The sequence below is a fragment of the Vicugna pacos genome, chromosome 8 (genome assembly GCF_048564905.1).
Source record: "Vicugna pacos chromosome 8, VicPac4, whole genome shotgun sequence".
NCBI classification, from domain to species: Eukaryota; Metazoa; Chordata; class Mammalia; order Artiodactyla; family Camelidae; genus Vicugna; species Vicugna pacos.
Window position 1 is genome coordinate 65253967 of NC_132994.1, and position 20196 is coordinate 65274162.

Below are 20196 nucleotides of genomic sequence, written 5' to 3' on the forward strand. Positions count from 1 at the left end.
TGCTCTCAGTAAGGCCTTCACTCGTCACCTTCTTTTAAACTGCACCTCCCTTTCCCAAACTCCCTCTTTCCTTTCCCTGCCGTCCTTATTTGTTTATCTTCTGTCTCCCCCGACTAAGATGTGAGTTTCATGAGGGCAGGAGTTTTGGCGTGTTTCATTCACTGCTGTATTCTCAGTGCATAGAACTTTGTTACGCAGGAGTGGTAAATGTCCAATAATTACTAAAGAAATGAATAGAACAAGTAGACGATAATTAACAAACACAGAGCTAAAATGCTCACAAGCAGCCATAAAACTGCAAATTAGAACAGTGGAGTCTTATTTACCTGTGAGCTCATCGAGACATAAATAAATTGATACTAAATGCTAGTGAAGATGCAAAGAAATAGGGACTCCTGTACATTCTTAGTGGAAGTGTGAATTGTAAAGCCTCTTGGATGGCAATTTGTTAGTATTAAAATTTGAAAAGTCCCAACAATTCTAACTTTGAGACTAAAGATTATAAAAAATAGGAGGAGGAGAAAGAGGAATATTTGCTCATATACCAAAGCAAACAAACAAACAAAAACCTCTGGGGGGAGGAGGGTATAGCTCAGTGGTATAGCATGTGCTTAGCATGCATGAGGTTCAATCCCCAGTACCTCCTCTTAAAAAAAAAAAAAAAAAGAAAAAAGAAAGCTAAATAAATAAACCCAATTATCCCCCCCCAAAATAAATTATAAATAAATTTGAAAAAAAACACCTCTGTATAAGAATATTACCTGCAGCATTTTCTGTATTGGTGAAAATTTGAAACAACCCAAACGTTCATCATTAGGGGCGATTACCTATATTTGGCATATCCTTCTGCACCACAGACACAGGTGACAGTTGAAAATAAAACAGTGTATATAAGGGGGAGTGACACGGAGCTCTCGTACCGATTGTGAAATGGAAAGTTAAAAAACAAATTTAACACATTAAAAAACCCAGTTAGGCTTCCAGTGGCAGGGTCTGGGGAAGGGGTGGCAGGTGCCATGTCTGGCTGCGAAGGTGGCAAGAAGAAGCCCCTGAAGCAGCCCAAGAAGCAGGCCAAGGAGATGGGCAAGGAAGATAAGGCATTCAAGCAGAGCAGTAAGAAGAGCAGAAGAAACTCGAGTTGCTAAAAGCGAAGGCTGCGGGGAAAGGTCCTTTGGCCACAGGTGGAATTAAATCTGGCAAAAAGTAAGCTGTTCCTTGTGCCTGAGGCAATGATGATCCTTAATTCCATTCCTGTTTAAACATCTGCCATAACATCTGTTGCCACCCGTAGCTAGAATGAAGTGTTGTCTTGCAACCTGTTGTATATTTAAGAATAGACTTTTGTAAAAAAAAAAAAAACAAAAACCTAAAGTTAAAGTGCATATAAAGTACATACAGTGTAAGAAAAGGCCGGCATCTGTGTTTTTCTGCACATGAACACATAGAATGCAAGCTAGAAAGACGTTCACCTCTGACATCAGTTACATCTGGAAAGACGAGTTGTAAGAAAAGCCTTTCACATTTTTTCTGCGTCTTTTTGTACCGTAGGCACTGGAGAGATACGGGATTAATAGTGTCTGTGACTGGAATGCCTGCTGCCTGCCTTGTCTTGGTAGGGTCGTTACATACATTAGCACATTGAGTTTGTAAATCTGGTTTGCAAATGAGAAAAGTGGGCATATCATGTTCAGTAACTTGGCCAAGGTTATATTCTGTATTGCTTTATGCATACATATTTTTAAATAAAAAGAGATTATATTTAAGAACTTTAACTGCTTTTTTAACCTTAAAACTCTATTGAGGTGAAAAAGGTATGAAAATGAATATATGTATGTTCCTATTTAAAAAAATAAAATAACCAGCAGGAAATGATAGAAAAAAAATGCACGTGCATCATGGTAAAATGAATCCATTAGTGAAAGATTATTTTATTAAAAATAGATTTAATGTAAAACTATTGAGGATATCTTTTTATGTCAGTAGAGGTAGATCTATGTCATGATTTTTTAATGGCTATATAATATCACATCATGTAGATGTCCCATAATCAAGTTAACCAGTTCCCTGTTAATGGACACTTAGGGTATTTGCAGTATTGGGCTATCATAAGTGATCTATAACATACACATAATAACATATAGACATATTTGCATGTGATCTTGCCTGATGATATCCTTAGGACACATTCTCAGATCAGTAATTGCAGAGTCAAAGAAGATACAGATTGCAGTTGTTCACATGCATTTCCACATTACATACCTGCAAATCCATGGCAATTCACATCCTTGTCAACATGGCATATTGTCTTTTGTTTAAACTTGTAATAAACAGTGAGAATAATCTCATTTATACTTTTATGTGATTTAGAAATATTTTATTTGCAAAACAAAAATAGCCCTCTTGTAGCTACATCATTCAGGCATAAAATGAGTAATCCTATGTTGGTCCTTGTTTCATTTTTGATACTGCTTATGATGCAAAATTTTGAAATTGTTAATGATTACAAATGGAGAACTTACATGTCTACCAAAAATTCCACTTATTACTTACACAGTTAATATTTCAAGAATATTTACAGTCTCAGGTTTTGTATAGGAATTCTCAGTAATTTTAGTCATTTTTCATATGCACTGTTTTTAATGGAACCGTGGTATAGACAATCCTAAATTTCATACAATGAAAAAGCACATATGTTTAGAATGGGTTATACTGAGAATGTAATAATTGAATATAGGTATATTTGACTTTCAGGTAATATTTTTTCACTAAGTCAATGACTAATGAAATCTCAACCAGGAAGTAGCCAGAAAGCTCCTTATTTCCCTCATTTCCGTTCTTGTCCGTGTCAGAAGTGGACAATAAAATGACTCAGGAGATGATCCCGCTGAAGTTAACCCAGTTCACCCGCCTCTTAGGTAGGAGAGTTCAGCCGGAGCGTGATGAAATGGTTTCGTCCAGTGGCTGAATCAGGAGGAGGAAGCAGTCCACGTTCCTTGGGTCTCTTCTAGTGCCTATTGGACTGTGTGCAGCTTGGAATCAGAGCCAGGAGAGGGAACAGGAGGGCCTGGGAACAGTTCTCAGGAAGTAGCTGCTCTCCAGCATTGGCGGCTGGAAAATTCAAGATCTGATGTGTCTAAGCCCCCATAGACAGCTTAAAATCGATTCTGTGTCACCTTGTGACTGGGTGGATAATACAAGTCAGGGTCTCGTCACCACTAGTTTGATCTCTAACTCTGGGAAATTGGCCTCAGAACCACCGTCTTTCACTGTCTGCTCCTTATCTCTTTGCTGGGCAGACACCTGCAGCCCCACGTAAGTAGCAGCGGAAGTGGTGGCTCTTCATTTATTCCGCCCACGTGCATTGAATGCCTAGTGCATTTCACACTCGGCCCTCCAAGCTGGGGACTTAGGAGCAAACCCTCCCTAAATGGTCCCATCTTCATGGCACTTACACTCCAGCAGTGGAGACATGCATCCATCAGATCATTAATCATTACAAGCCTGAAGCATGCCACAAAAGCAGACCACATAATGTCACGAGCTGGTGTAACGGGGGCCTAGCCTGGCCGAGTCCTGCTGAGCATAGCAAGTGGAAGAAAGCTGGCTGCAGGGGGCAGGCCACCCTAGAGAGCACCAAGCCAAGGACTGTGCATGTGCTCGACACTTAGGAAGCTTGCACATTCCAGAACAGCTTGTCAAGGATTATATCCCCCGGCCTGCAAGCACTTCATTGTTGAAGTACTGCTCCCTATGGGAATGGCCATGCAGGTGGCTTTGCAGCTGACTGGTACCTTGGCTCTTCCTGTCTCAGGCGCAGTTTGACATCACGGTGGCCAGTGAGATCATGGCAGTGCTGGCCCTGACCGACAGCCTCGCGGACATGAAGGAGCGGCTGGGAAGAATGGTGGTGGCCAGTGACAAAAACGGGCAGCCCGTGACAGCGGATGATTTGGTAAGTCTGTCTTAGAAGCTCCAGGGAGCTCGCTGCCCCTGTTCTTTTGCAGTCAAGAGGATGAAGATGTTCATCGTCTTGTGTCAGTGGGTATAGCGGGAATTCAGAGAATTTCTGCACACACATTTTCCTCTTCACAATCCCGTCTGTCTTACAGCTTTATAACGTTCTCGGGGGGCATTTTCAATGTGCTTGTACCTGCATGCAGCCGAAGCAATGAAACTTATTTCATGAGACTTTCATGATTCTTTCTAGTGCTGACCTCTGCTCTGCCTGGGATGGGGTTGTCCTCCTGCAGCCTGTGGCTTTTTTAAAAAGTGATCTATGCCTGTTGTCGATTGAGGGCAAATCACCTTTTCAAAGAAGAAGGAGTGACTCCACCTTTATGAAAGGAAAGATTAAAAGTTGAAATTGGCACGTTTTTGGCTCTAGTCTGCTCCCTGGACACCCTGGCGTGTTTAATTTTCTGTCTTCGACTTGAGTTTCATATTGTAAAGCAGCTCTCCCCCTTAATCGTGCTTACTCAGGTAGCTTGCTTTCTTTTGAGTGGAATGATGCTTAGAAAGCTTTCTTGGCATCCTGGCACACCACCACCTTTCGTAGTGCCAATTGTAATTTGGTACGCTAACTTCTGAGGGGGAGATGATGATTAGATTTTTTTTTTTTAATGGAGGTACTGGGGATTGAACCCAGGACCTCATGCATGCTAAGCATGCATTCTGCCACAGAGCTATACCCTTCCCCCTCCTCTTCTTTTTAATAACCACCTTTACTGCTAACCCCCATTAGTGGTGTACCTGTTTCATTTGCTTGTGTTGTTCATAAGCACATACGTATGACAGAGGCCTATTGGACAGCTATTACTCTGGATTTAAGCTTACTTTCCCACATATTGAGTCATGTATCATACTGGGATCTTAAATGCACACTGATGATTGAAAAACTGTTGAGAAAAGCAGAAAGGCAAATTAATATTTTATTAATTCCAAGGGCTTGGATGTAATTTTAAACCTTTGCCAAAATGCCTTGATAACTTTTTGGCTACTTTTGGAGAGATGACTCTGACTGCCTCATAAGTCTTGTCAAGTAAATCAAGTAGGTATGTTTGTATCAGCAGCCCATGGGATGCTTGGTATAAAGCTTAAAGAGGAAACCCAAATCCTGGTTGCTGTAAAAGTACTACTTTTTAAAAATTATCAACATCCCAATATTTCTCTCTAAACTAGCATATTATAGTTTGTATATTTCTCTGTATCCTCTTAATCTTGGATATCAATAAACATGTGTCAGCAGTGGTTTGAAACTTAATCCACAAATATTATTTTCCTAAATTTATTGTTTTTATCTGTGATAAATATCTTGGATCTGGGAGGGGGAAAAAAACCCAAAGTTGACCCATGTTAGTTATCTTTTGCTTGTTTGCAAAGGTACTTAATTTCTTCAAATTGTGTTTCATGCAGTTGGAGCTGTCAGTAGCTCGTTTCCCATAGGAAACTGAGGGAGGATTTTAGGAGCTTTTAGCCTTTTATTTTTCTACTTTATAACTTGTGTTTGATTTGATCAAAAGAATTTCTGTCTTATAATGAAAATTGGAATAGATGGCCCCTGAAAGTTTCATGTGAGGTGGTTGATTCTGATGTCCTCTGGAAGAGTATGTCCAAGCCCTCTCCACTGGGGACTCGGGACTGAAATGGAGAGCAGAGCTTGTCGTGGACACGACCTCCCAGAGCTGCTTTATCTGGGGAGGGTTTCTTTGCATGCGTTTGATAACTGTCAGTGAGGGAGGAGCAGCCGAAGATGAGTTGTGTCACGGAAAAATAAGCAGGTGGTAACCTACTTGAGAGTCCCGCGGAAATGTGTGCCTTCCTTCTCCCTTTAGTTTGTAGGAAGTAGATTTGGCGGGGGAGGTTAAACCCGGAGAGCACAGAACAGTAGACAGACTGCTGCCTTCTCCCGCCTGCTCTGTTATGAAAAGGTAACTGATTGCTTAGAGCCCTTCCCGGCTGGCTGCTTTCACAGTAAGACATCTTAATATGTTTATAATAGGTAGGTTACAGTTCTTGCAATGTTTATTTTGTACAACAATGTAGAAATTAAATTGGATTTTCTTAGAAAAATGGTTAAATATTCTAAAAATAGAAATTGATCGTATAAGAGAAACATTTAATATTGTTGGTGATGGAGGTGGAAGGAGAAGGTAATGGAGAGCTGAAGATTCTCTAGGTTCTCCCACCCGATCTGCTGGGATCTGTTGCATGCCGCTTCTATTTTTCAGGGCTATATTCCCATGCATTTGCTCATATTGTGGCCTTCAAGTAACTGGCTAGTTTGTTGGAATATACTTGCCCAGTGCCTTTAGGAAAGGTGGAAGGGAGCTTACCTCTGTGGCCTTCTTCGGCACCCTTTCCCCAGTAGTTCTCAGACCTGCTGTCTCTCCTCCTCCTCTTTTCCAGAATGGGAGAGGAAGCTTCAAGAGAGAGCCTGACTCAAGCTTCATAGGATTAGAAGGAGGCAGCCACAGTCTGTGCACATGTGTCATCAGCTTCCTTCTAGGCAGACATAGCATGAGATTCGTAACCAGCCTTGTTTTCATTCTCCATCTGGTTTCTCTGGGCAATAATGTAATCTCTGGTCATGAAAAATAACGTGCATGATTGCCGGAAAACACTTTCAGGTGAACTGAAAGATCTGCTTTATGGCAAGCATCTTCCTTATCAAGGAAGGTTTTGAAAAAATTGCAATGACTGCTACTTCCCCATCAGCCTCACATCTGAAAATAGTTGCCATCCGTGCCGGCCGGTGGAGGAAAGATGGACGGAGGCAAGGGTATTGCGTCACCCGTAGCTCAGAGGTGAGGGCAGCCTTTGGGGCTACCCACGTGGGAGGCAGGCTGGTGAGAAACGGTTGAGAGATTCGAACTTGTGCAAATGATCTTTTGTCAATAATCCAAATAAGTTTTTTTTTTCATCCCTTTCCTTTAGGGGGTGACAGGTGCTCTGACTGTTTTGATGAAAGATGCAATAAAACCAAATCTGATGCAGACCTTAGAAGTAAGTAGATATTCTTTTTGTAGAAGTTGTTGACAGAGTTGCATTCATTGTTTCCCTGTACCTCCTCACACGTGAGCATTTACAGCCAGTGTGAGCCCCGAGGAGCATCAGAGTAACTGTTTGGTCATCCAAAAAAAAAAAAAAAAGGTTAAAAGTGTATTTATCAATTCTTTGATATGATTTGTCTCTTGACTAATGAAGTCCTAATTGACCAGAGTAGAAACTTAGAAATTCAGTGTCTAATATTTCAGTAAGTTGTTTGGCCACATTTATCCTGTTTACATGATTTTTTAAAAAATTGAAGTATAATTGATTTACAATGTTGTGTTTTTGGTGTACAGCATAGTGAGTCAATTTACTTATATATATATATAAATATATTCTTTTTCATTATAGATTATCCCAGGCTATTCAATATAGTTCCCTGTGCTATATAGTAGGTCCTTGTTGTTTATCTATTCAGTATATAGTAGTTTGTATACATGATTTTTTACATGATTTTTTTGATATAGCATCTCATCATCATTAGGTTTGGGGGAGGTTTTTGTTTTCGTTTTTGTTTTTTCTCCCAAGAAAAACAAATAGCAATTGCTGAGAAACGTTCTCCCGAAAAGTACACTGAATGCCCCTTGCCATCTTCTTGTCTTCATTGAACTTTACTCACCAAATATCTCAATTGTAGTCCGTTTCCTAGTCACACATCTTGCTCATTGGATGTTGTAGTTGACTGATTTCTTCCTCCCAGCTAATGAGACCCTAGGATTTGGAAGTAAACAGGGAGGCAGTACCTGGGTTGGTACAAAGAGACAAGTGGGAGGATAGGGCTGGGACTGGGGAGACAGTGACGTATCCTAGGTGTTTTAACAGCTCTCTGGGCAGGAAGTCGCCGGGTTGCAGTGTTTGCCAGTTTCCACGGTGTAAATATCCCCACGTGGCTTGGGCAATTCCTAGCTCCCTTCCGGATGTCACTGAACAAAGGAGTTGGGATGAGATGCCCACCAGCAGTGGTGCCAACAGGCTGTTTGTCCTCAAGCTGTGGTGGGACAAAAGGGGGGAGGGGGGACCAGAGGGCAGGTACATTGGGGGAATACAGGGCAGAAAGACAAGTGGAATGGCCATCGTTTATTCACTCACTCGGCTGATGGAAAGTTAGGTTTTGAGTGTATGCTCTGCCATTTACTAACTGTGACTTTCGGCAAGTTTGTAAATACTTTCAGCCTCCATCTTCTTCATGTAAAATGCGTAACAACGACTAACTTAATGGGGTTATTGTGAAGATTCAGTGTTTATCTAACAGGTACTGTGAGCAGGCTGCTTTGTAGTAGGTGCCTAGGACATGGACCCGAAGACCAAGGTCCCTGCCCTCTTGAAGCTTACACGTTAGTGAGGACAAATGATAGACCTTTCTCTCCTGAACCTTGAGTTCCTTCCTCTTTCTGGATCGTTCCATCAAAATGCAGACGTGCTCTGATAAAAGCCATCTTAAAACAAAACAAAACAGTTCCCAAACCCTCCTTGTCCCCATCCACCTATCACTCCATTTCTCTGCTCCCCTTCACGGTGGGAGGTTATCGTCTGTAACTGGGGTCCCCGCTTCCTTACCTCTCCTTTCTCATCAAGAGCCTCAGCCTGACCCCAGGCTTCTTTTCTCCCAGCTGCTCCTGTCAGGTCAGTCTCTCCGTGTGACCAGGTCTTTGTTTCTCAGTCGGTGTCTGTGTGACCTCTCAGTGGGGCTGACACCGCTGACGTCTCTTCCTTCTGGAGCCCCGGCTTCCCCGCAGGCATCCCCTGTATCCTTTGCTGCCTTCTCAGCTTAGTCCTGAAATGTTGGAGGGCCTGAGCGCTCACATCTCCAGCTGCACTTCCCTCTAGTGTCAGCCATGTGATGACCCTTGAACTCTGGTTCTGAATCTCCCAGCCTCAGAATTTCAGCCTTGTAGGTGTGGTTACCAAGAGCCCCTAGGGTGGGTAAAAGGCATTTCAAACTTATGTATGAAAAAACAATCTTTGATTCTCAGCCACATCCTCCTTCCTCCCAACTTGTTTCATCCCCCAAATCTAGTCAGTGGTTCAAACCAAAAACCTAGGAATGGTCCTGGAGGTCCCCCCCTCTGCTCCTTCCCCATCTCACCCCTGCAGAGACTTTTCCAGGGTGAGTCTCTGATCTATCCCCATCTCTCCAGCCTCAGCCACCAGTGTGTCCTCCTGCCCCATAGCAACAGCCTCCAAGATGGTCTTGCTGTTTCCACTTTCTTCCAAAATTCTTTCTCCACTCAGAGCCGGATATCTCTACTTAAATCAGGTCCTCTTGCCCTCCTGCTTAGAGTTCTTGGGTGGTTTACCCTTGTCCTCACTCTTCCCTGGAAATCCCACAGGATCTGGCCCCACCTCTCCCCTAACCCGTCCCTCATTCTCTCTGCCCTGGTCTGCTGCCCAGAATGCCCCTCCTGCTCTTCACCTGTCTGGTCCCTTCCCATCCCTCAGAACTCATGAACTTTAAGTATCAGCTTCCTGGGGTCCCTCATTCCAGCAAAGTCCCAGACACTCTGCCCTGTCACTGTCTTGTCATTCTCTGCATGACACAAAATATTATCTAATTGTCCCTATTTCTTTGTTTGTTTACTGTATTTCTCCTCCCACCAGGATGAGAGCAGGGCTTTGCCCATCTTGTACACCACCATGTCTCCAGCTTCTAGAAAGTGCCTCACGCATATTAGGTGCCCAGTAAAATAATTACATGGATACTTATTATGTTTACTACATTGCTGCTAAAAATATGTATTTGTTAAATAAATAACTGAATGAATGAGAAAAAATATATAATGAGATGTGATATTGCATCCTCGTAAGACTTCCCCCTCAAAAATAAACACACTGGGTGGGAGAGTATAGCTCAGCGGTAAAGCGAATGCTTAGCACGCACGAGGTCCTGGGTTCAATCCCCAGCACTTCTATTTAAAAAAAAAAAAACATAACTAAGACAAATTACCTCTCCCCGCAAAATAAATAAATAAAAAGAAACTACCACCAAAAAAAAACATATTATTACAATTATTAGGGATGATTAGCTTATTGTTTTAAATAATGATCTCTTAAATTAAAAATTATTTGCACCTTTAAGATATTTCTTACCCTAAAAGTCTATTTCCTGTTAGTGAATGAATTAGTAGGTTGGGCTGCCCCTTAGCAGTTCTGATTGTACTTATATTCGTGTTTGTTTTTTCACTTAAGACGTAAGTCATTTTGACATTACTTTAACAGGCAATGGGCATTGTTTGAAAAGTGAACACATCATTCAGTTAAAGTATCTGCATGTATGAGCTCTGCTGCCTGGGTCCTACATAGTCACTCCAGATTAACCTGGCTAATTGGTGGCACTAGGAATCCAAATCAGAAAATGATCCCCAAGTCACTGCTCACTGTACAGACTGTGCTTTCGTGCTTGTGTTTGAACACACTTGATTGTTAGTCCCAGAGGAGGCTCCCAAGGGCTCCGTGCTGCAGGTTGCCAGGAGACCAGCAGTTCTCAACCCTGGCTGCACGTTAGAATCTCCCGGAAGGATTTAAAGATGCTGATGCCAAGCTCTTCCCCAGACCAAGTGAACCTAGAATATCTGGCGGGTATGGTCTGGGTGCCTGGGTCATTCTCATTTATAGCCAGGTGGAGAATATCCCCGTGGAAGACTTTTTAATCGAGAAGAGAGAGAATGAGAGATCTTCACATTTTACCGTGGGTTAGACGTAGGCAGTGTTGAGGGGAACACCCATGTGCTACAGTGTGCTGTCCAATATGGCAGCCACTGTCCACTTGTGGTTACTGCAATCTAAATTAGTTTATATTAAATAAAATCTAAAATTTAGTTCTGCAGTCATACCAGTTGCATTTCTATTTATATGTTTATTACTTTATTTTTATCAGCCACAGTTTAAGTGCTTAGTACCCATGTGTGGATGGTCGCTATTGTATTGGGGAGTGCAGATACAGAGTATTTTGAGCATTGCAGGAAATTCTTTTGGATAATGTTCTTTTGGACCTCTGATAAGCAATGAGCAGTTGAAGTGTTAATCTTATTAAATGTTTGAAAAGTCCATGTGGAGACTATTCATAGCTTTGTCATCACAGAAACTGAGGTAGTTCCTGTTTTTACTTGTGTAAGTGTTCTGTGTATAAAATAAAGTATCGAACTCAGGATAGATATTTTTATGTCTGTGGATTAGTGATAGAATTTCTTAGGAGTATTAACTCAGCTTACTGCATTATGTAAGTACAAATGTCAGTTGAGTTTGTGAGTATTTGTGTCTTTGTGTTTGAATGTCTAACAATGACGTCCTAAGAATTTTTCTGTTTAAACCACATACTGGGAGTTCGAAAACCAGGGCTCTGATGCTGCTTTAGTGATTAATTTGCAATGTGGCCTTATTTAATTTTTAATTAAAATCAAAATGCTGCTGATCTAGTCCTTAGAACAGTTATCCCAGGAATCATAATGTGTTCATGCTGATCCAGCCACACCCTATCACCTGTCTCCCTGGAAACCTGTGCTGGGTGCTGCTCGGACAGGTGGCCACGGTGAGGGTTGCAGTGTTTAGAGCAGTGAAGCCAGCCAGCCACCCAGGGGTGGAGTCATCAACCTGGTCCTCTTTAAATTTTTCTCACTAGCTCCGCTAGCTTACCATAGGCAGCCACATCCTAGGGCATCCTAGGCTAGGAGGTGATGAAGACATTAAGATGTTTTAAATGGTATTTTCTTTAGGGCACTTAAAATGTTTATCTGCACAGAAGTGAAAGACTACAGATAGATACCCAGATAGGTACACAGAGATCTAGACACGAAACATACTTGTATGCATTTCCATAAACAGGTGTGTTTGGGTTTCCTAGTCCCAGCTTTTATTTCCACAGACATTTATATGACCTTATCGAGATCCTGGTGACTGTCCCTCCTGACGACTTTGGAAGGAAATGTAAATAGAAAACTCGCAGAGTGGCTTTGATAAACTCTTTTTCACTCTCAGCGATGATTTTTCTTTCACTGCCTTTCTTCCTGCTTTTGTTCAGCTTTCTCAGCTTTGAAACATGTTCAGCTAACGGCTCATCCTGGTTCATGGGAACTTTCCATGGCTCCCAGGCCCCATCCCCTGCGTCACTCCCCGCCTACCCCCCGTGTCAGCGTAAGGGCAGCCTGTATTTTCACAGGTGGAAACAAGGCTTCTTATGCACAGACCCCAGTGGCCCTGGCTGGCTCTGAATAAAACCTGAACATTTTAATGCATGTGGATGAGTTTTTTTAGAAAGGGCTATAGTCTGTTCTCTTTGACAAAGGAAACGTATCAAAGTGAAAGTAGAAATGCATATATGACAGATTTTTGTTAAAATAATTAAAATCTAAAAAATATTTTTAAGGTAAAAATTAAATAATTAAAATCTAAAGTTTTTGATAATTCCCTTATTTTTTCATCTGCCTTTTTAGCAGTAATTACTCTAACATTTTACTGAGTGAAATTTTTCTTGTTACCAGATTTTGTCTTACTAATTACCAGATTTTTAACACGTAAGGTAAACAATGAGAAAGACAAAATTTTGAAAAATCAGTATCACAAGATTATTGTAAATATAAAAGTGGCCTATGATAAAATTAATCCTCGTGTACTTGCTCTGCCATGATTCCCACAATTCATTTATTATGTTGATTTTATGATTACTTTAGATTTTTCTTGAATTATTTAATTTCTTAATGGGGAAAAGAAAAACATTTGACCAAGCCTTTTAAACAACCATAAGGGTTTAACTCCATTCTTTTAAAAATATAATGCAGAATATTATGAAATAAGGTGACTAGTTTATTTCTTGGTCCCTGTGGCAGCTAACACAGAGGCTTATCAAACTTATAGTGGGAAATTACCGATTCTCACAGCTTTTTAAAATGTGTTCTTCTGCTCCCACAGGGGACGCCTGTGTTTGTGCACGCTGGCCCCTTTGCCAACATTGCCCATGGCAACTCTTCTGTGTTAGCTGATAAAATTGCCCTGAAACTGGTTGGTGAAGAAGGATTTGTAGGTAAGTCACTTCCTTTAAACTTTGTTGTTGCGAAACATTGAAGAAATCTGAAAGATGATGCCTGGAACAGAGTGATACCCATTCTGACTCAAAATACATTGTTTTAGGCCCACCTTTCAGAGATGGTCTCAGTACTGGAAAAGCCCTAAGGTCTGGTCTGTGCTAGTGACATGACGTCGTGGTTGGAACATAAATTCTGATGTCAGGTGCATTCAGGTTTGAATATAAGCTCTGACACTTGCTGGCCACATGACCTTGGGCACATTTTAATGACCTCTGAGCCTCAGTTTTCCTATCTGTAAAATGGTGATGATTATTGTATCAAATCTTATAGAGTTATTGTGAAAACCAAATGAAATTATTTATTCATTCAGCAAATATTCATTGAGAACTTAACCCCACATGAGACATGTGACTCAGAGCTCTGTCTGCATGGTCAGCGAAGCAGACCTAGTCCTGCCCTCCTGGAGCATACTGTCGGGTGATGCGTGTCATTTCCTAGGAGAAAATGCTCATTAAACGTTACCCATTATTAGCAGTAATCGCACTACTAATCCCTTGAGATGAAATCAGCCTGGTCTTCCTCGAATTGCCGTATGCTTTTGTGGCCTAATAGAGGGGAGACTCCCAACCATTAGCCTTGGGAATTTTAATTGGTAGGACTGCAGACTTTTTGTTGCTGTCAAATTCTTTTTGTGGTTCCTGCTTCTCTTTGGCTTTTGTTGGGTATTCTGGCCAGAAGGAGGGAGCAGCTACTACCATAGAGTTTGCTCGGTCTGCACCAGCCCAAGTGCCACCTGTAATATTAAGGCTGTGAGAAAGCAAAAGACAAACAAACAAGGATTCATGGGATGGCACCTTCGCTTGACATCTGAGGGGTTACGGCAGCAGATTTTCACATGTCAGCAGGTCATTTCTATTCAGTGCGTGAGTGCCTGTAATCAAGTCTAGCAAATGCTTCCTTCACACTGGTTACTAGAAAAGATTCTCCTGGACAAAAGAACTTAAGCTCTGCACTTTTATACTCAGCCATTACAAAGTTCACTCCGGGTCAGTGAGATGGTTGGAAGAGTTCCTTATAGACGCAGAGTCCGGACCAAATGTGGATTCATATAGTTCACATCTCAAAGGTCTGTATTATGTACTCTTATGGACTTCACTGCCTCGGTAGCAAATCCACTTATGAGAGTGGCTAGATGTGCCATCTAAATGGATTTGCTCAATTGATCACAGCATAATTGTAGAGCTAATGGACAAGGAGGTTGGTAAGGGCCGGCGCTGAAAAGTTAGGTGCTGTGTGAAGTGCTGGTTCTAATGCACTGACTCCACAAATAGAAGAGCTTCTAGAAGAAAGCACTCTGTTGTATGCTGACAGAGCTCTCTGCCTCTGTGCAATCCTTACTCTATCAACACATTTATAGAATATGTGTTACCGCAGCAAAGGATCTTTAAAGGTATATGCTGGTGATGTATGCAAACCATGCCAGTTCCCTGGGTGACCTTGGACAAGCCATTAGCCACTCTGGGTGTGTCCCTTGTAGACATTCTCACCTGAAAAAAACAGAAACTGGACCAGAAGACAAACTGGATCTGGATAGGTAGCTGTGGACCCAGAGTTAGAAGCTGTGGCATCAGAACCCTAACTGGTATGACCTGAAGCGATTTTCTGAACTTCTCTAGGGCTCAGTGTCCTCTTTTGATAAAAGGAGACTATCTATGCTACAAAACTTTAACGAGTCATATCAAATGAGAAATTGCTTTGTAAACCTAGACTTCTTTTCATACCCTTGTCCACCACGGTGTCCCCCAAAGGCAGTGACACTGTCAAGCCTTTTCACTTGCTCTGCTGCAGCCTCACTCACTAGCCAGAGAAAAGTAGGGGCAGCTCTGCATCCTTCCCAGGGGGAGGCCGGGTGTGTGGCTAGCACATCCATTACTTTCTTTGAAGAAATCTTTTCCCAGCTTCCAAACTTGCGTCCCCTTTGAAACCTCAAGGTGGCTCTTGGGGACTAAGGGATGCAAAAATGTATTTTCAAACATTTCCTTTGCATGTGTTGTTAGGTCAAGCATCACCCTCTGGCATATGAGCAGTCAACATAGTTTGGGAGCTTCAAACAAAAGTGATTCCAGAAAAGCCCCATTTTAACATCCTTCTACAGAAATTAAATGCAGTAGTACAGGTTTACCTGAAACTCTCTTAAGAGAAAAAAGCTCAAACCTAAAAGAAAAAGATTGATAATTTGAGTTACATTAGAAAATAAATTGTTTATGATAAAAGATACAGGATTTAAAAAGCAAGTGACAGATTGGGAGGCAATATTTTCAAGAATAATAGACAAATGACAATTATCAGAATATATAGTAGCCCACCGTGGACTAGATTGAATTAAAAAAATCATAATCCAATAGAAAAACTGGCAAAGAATTTGAAAGGTCATAGGTAATTCACAGAAGAAAGAGCGATTTGACAGCATTTCCGCTCAAACGAAAATATATTTAAGTCCTTTGAGATAATTTATTTCAGTGCACATTTACTGAGCTTCTGCTATATGTCAAGTAATACAGAGAAGAAGCTGGAAATCTAAGATCATTAAGACACATTCCTTAGCCTCCAGTAATTTATAACGTGGTCTGAGAGACAAGCCCACGAACAGAATCTCAGTGGTGAGTACCGTGCACTTATGAGAGTTAGTATCATATTGATTAACGAGGAGCCTTAAGAGATGGTGGGCATCTCTTAGATAGAATTTTCTTCATATACTGGCTTGACGAAGGTACATTTCATCTAATTTTTTGTTCTGTCGCAACACACACAAAGAAGGTACTGTTTTGTCTACTCTGCAGTAATTTTACTCTAATGGAATCAATATTTCATTTAGACTTAAAACAGAATGAAGTTTATTTAATTAATTGCATGATTTGCTAGACTAGAGCAAAAGGCTTCATGAGGATTTGGAAGAAAGTGCTGTGGTCACTGTGATTTCTGCTTCTCCTTTAGTCAGCCATCCTTATGGGAGTCCACTTGACTTCCATTTATTGCTGTAAAGGCAAACATTTCTTTGGCATCAAACCTCAGTCGTGTTATTTCTAAAAGAAGCACGTAAAGGAAAATAGCATAGAGTTTCTAGGTTTTAAGAAATGATCTCATATTGAAACTATTTCTAGAGATTTCAAACTTACACATGAACCTTGTTTTATTTTTAATTTGTTTTCTGTTCTTTTAATTTGGTTTTGATTCCAGTTCAGATGAATCCCTTGCCTTCGCTCTAGAATGCAGGGTCCACGTGTACATCTTTATAGCCAGCAGTTCTTCACCGACAGTCACCAGGCACCCCTCCCATAATTAAGTACAGAATTATATACTAAGAGTATATATACTTTAAAAAAAAAAAGGAGAAAATCTCCACAGTTCTCACCAGATCCTCAAAGGGGACCATGACTCAAAAAAGCATCATCTCGTAGCCTAATGGATGTTGTGTAAGCCCACTCACTTTACAGTGATCTCTGTGAAGCTTTAGTGGCTTTTGATGTTCCAACTACCTCTGGCATTTAGCATCCTCATCCAAAGTCCAAGATGTCAAGAAGTTACCTAATTTATCCTGAGTCTTTCCCTTGCTGGCTGTAAAGAATCACACAGACCCAGGCTGGGCTCTCTGGGTGCTTCCTGGGTACATAAGGGTAAACAAACAACGCAGCAGAAGGGGAAGATTAGACAAGTGCCCAATGATTTCATGCACGGAACTTGGCCTTGAACATTCAGGAGTCGGATTTAGAGATCAGAACCGATAGCCGTGGCATTTCCAAGACAAACTGAGTAGGATTGGGATACAAAGCCTTGTTAATATTTTCATTACAAATGCTCCCATTCTCTGAGCCATTCCCGAGCTCCAGACCTGTGCTGAAGCTGTTGCGCACATTCTCACTTGATCCTTAAACAGTTCTTTTCTGAGGAATGGGTGTTACTATCCCCATCTTACAGCTGATGTGACTGAAGCCCGAGATTATGATAAATGTTCAGCATCCAGCCAGTCAGTGGTGAAGGATGCATCTTCCCGGCTCCCCTCACCCGGACCTAGACACATGATCCACCGGTTCTTCTGCCCACCGTGATTTCTAATCTCTCTTTACCTGGTTCCCATCCAGTCCCATTAAAAAATAATCAGTTTCAGATGGCCTGTCTACAGCAGATGGTCAATTAGTACCAATGTGATTACACTGTGCTGATACAGAACAATGTGTGCCAACTGTAATGAAATACATTTGGTTCTTTTTCCCTCTTCTTCTTTTCTCCTTAGTACTTTACAAGATCTTTCCCTCAAATATATGCTAATTAAAGCTTATCTTACTGAGTCACACTCTCATTTCCTCACTACCCTCGCCTGCGTCCTTTTGCAAACAGTTCCAGATCTTTCTTCTTGGGCTTCAGGGGACTCCGGTGTCTACACCCACTTACTAGCTTGTCCTCTTTTTTCCACTTTTATTGCCGTGACATTTTAAATATTCCTTCATTTTGGTAGAAGAGAACCAGACCAAATGAAACATTCCTATCACTTTATCCACCCTTAAGAAAAATCTGACGTCAGGTGGCCTTCCAGCTTACGAAGCTTTAATTCCCCCAGACCTCAGTCTGTTTACATTATTTAGAAAAGCTGGTCTCAGCCTGTGCTCCATTTCTGCTATGATATTACCTGTTTTTTCCTCTAGTGGTTGTATTGTAATTAAATCAAGGAGCAGTAGTGCTGAATTGTTGGAGACGCTGCCTGAAGGTCACGTGTTAACCTTCAGGGGAACTACTCATCGCCAGTCGTGTTTTTAAACCCCTAAAATCCGGATAGCTTAGTAGGAGAAGGTTGTTACTCATTGTCCCAGGAAGTCTGACTTCTCTTAACGCAGTTTTGGGCCTAATCTCATTCTCCCTTCACTCTCTGTTCTGGGCTTTATTCCGCCTCACCTTTGTCTTCCTATGTTTTTGTATAAAGTAGCCCTCTCTTCTTTAATTGCTCAGTCTTCTACCCTGTATTGACATAGAGTTGTACTTTGTACCTTCAGGCTCCCCAGCTCCATTTTAGTGAGGTTTCCCTTTACTAATTTTCACAGTATGCAGGTTAAAATAATAAACATCCATGTTCACACAACCCTGTTGTGTGAAAATTATAACCTATTGCTATGTATCCTTTAGTTTTTTTTTTTTTTTAAAGTAAAACATTAGAGATAGAGTTGAGGACCCCATGAGTCCCTCTCTGATCCATTCCCTTTATGCTTCTCTAGTAGAAGTCACTATCCTGTTTTGGGGGGTTAACATTTGCAGGCGTGCTTTTGTACTTAGTTTATCACATAAGTCTGCAAAAATTCTACAACAGAAATCCTCAAGCCTTCTCTTGTCATGTCACGTCTTAGAGTCTCAGCAGTTTTTTCATCACACTTCAGGCCAAAAGAAATACCTGACACTCATTAAGTAGTTAGATCCAAACATCTTAATGGATATTCATGTTCTAACAACCTAGTAGCTGTCTGAAAAAGGAGTGCATATCAATCGAAAGAGGAAATAATACTTCACTCTTAAATAGCCAGCATAACTTATTAACAAGGTGTGTGTCCTTGGGCACAGAACAACTTCTCAGTCCTTGGAATCACTTGACACTTCAAACCGCATTTTTGGTTCTACATTGGTTTTCACCCAGTTCTTGCTTTTACTGCAGCAACTGCCTAGAATTTAGCTTTGCAAATCTATGATGTCACTGAAGGGAATGCAGCGTGAAAGTGTTCAAACAGTGAGCTGCCTCAGACAAGTAGAACTTGCAGTGTCCAACGGATGTCGAGTGGTGCCGAGTTTCCCTCCAAATTTTGAAATATCCCAAGGCTCCTCTGAGTTGGTTCACTGCTGGACCTCAGGATGCTTCGACACGTACATTTACTGGCTGCATTGTGCTACAACAGAGGTCAGCAAATTTCTACCGTAAAGGGCAAGACAATAAATATTTTAGGCTTCGTGAGTCATAGCGTCTCTGTGCACTCTATTGCAAAAACAGCCATAGATTTTAAAAAATGAAGGAGACTGTGTTCCAATAGATTTTATGTATGGACTTTTGGCATTTGAATTTCATCGTTGTCATGTGTGATGAAACATGCTTCTTCTGATTTTTTTTTACCAAGTGATTTTTTTTCTTTAAAAAAAAATGATTGACAGGCCACATAAAGCCAGGAGGTATGCAGGCCAACCCCTGCTCTATAACTTGCTATTTTTGGTCAGTGTTAACACTTCTGTGTTAACCCAATAGCTGTGATCAAAAAGCTTCACTTTGCCTGCAGCATCTTCCTTGGCATGCACACAGCGCATGTATTTGTGCCTTCTTCACTGAGGGGCATTTAGTTTAGAGTCCTTTCAGTGTTCTGTCCCGAATAATGCTACCCGGAACATTCTTGTTTGTGTCTCTGAGAACATGTGCAAAGGTGTTTCTATGACCTGTGCCTCGGCGTGAGATTTGGGGGGTGATAAGGATGCTTAGATCATCTTAGTAGATAAAGCCAAACTGTTCTTCAAAGTCATACCAATTTATATTACTAACCATCATTTATGAGATCTCTGATTCTCCACATTCTTCTCAACATCTGTATTGTTAGATTTTCAAAGTTGCCAATCTAATTGTAGTGAAATGGTACTTTATTACAGTCGTGAGTGTAAGCATATTTATGGATACTTCAGAGCCCACTTTCTTTTGGGCTATTTATCTCTTTTTTATTAATTTATAACATCCTTTGTATGTTCTGAATATGAATCCTTTGCCATTCTGTGTTATAAATGTATTCTTCTGTATATAGCTTACCTTCTCAATGTGTCTGTTGTAATTTTTTTTCCTCTTTCCATCCCTTTTTCTTAATGATTTCAGCTTTTGGAATCATAAAGGTCGTCGATCTTGGTTCATAAAATGTTAGCGCTTACACTTAAGCCTTTAATCATCTCAGAATTTATGTTATATATGGTGTCCCTTTTTCTTAAGCCATAAAATATGTGGAACTTTCCTTCCTCCATGATTCTTTCAGAGGTGCATGTCAGCTCCGGCCCTAAAAAAGGGCTGAGAAGCCTCAAGAGAGCTAAATGAGTGCTCAAGGCCACTACATGTGCTGGTCAGCTGTTG

General features: G+C 41.2%; 1 protein-coding gene across 2 annotated transcripts in view; it reads left to right on the top strand.

Annotated features, from left to right (window-relative positions):
* The window catches only part of MTHFD1L (methylenetetrahydrofolate dehydrogenase (NADP+ dependent) 1 like), a 167516-nt gene that overhangs the window by 54970 nt on the left and 92350 nt on the right, over nt 1-20196 (top strand). For both annotated transcript variants that reach the window (XR_012075078.1, XM_031679956.2), the window contains exons 18-20: nt 3812-3952; nt 6934-7002; nt 12949-13060. Coding sequence is in view for 1 of the 2 variants with exons in the window: in XM_031679956.2 (XP_031535816.2) it covers nt 3812-3952; nt 6934-7002; nt 12949-13060 (322 nt within the window). In the remaining variant the exon portion in view is untranslated. The remainder of the gene's footprint in view (nt 1-3811; nt 3953-6933; nt 7003-12948; nt 13061-20196) is intronic.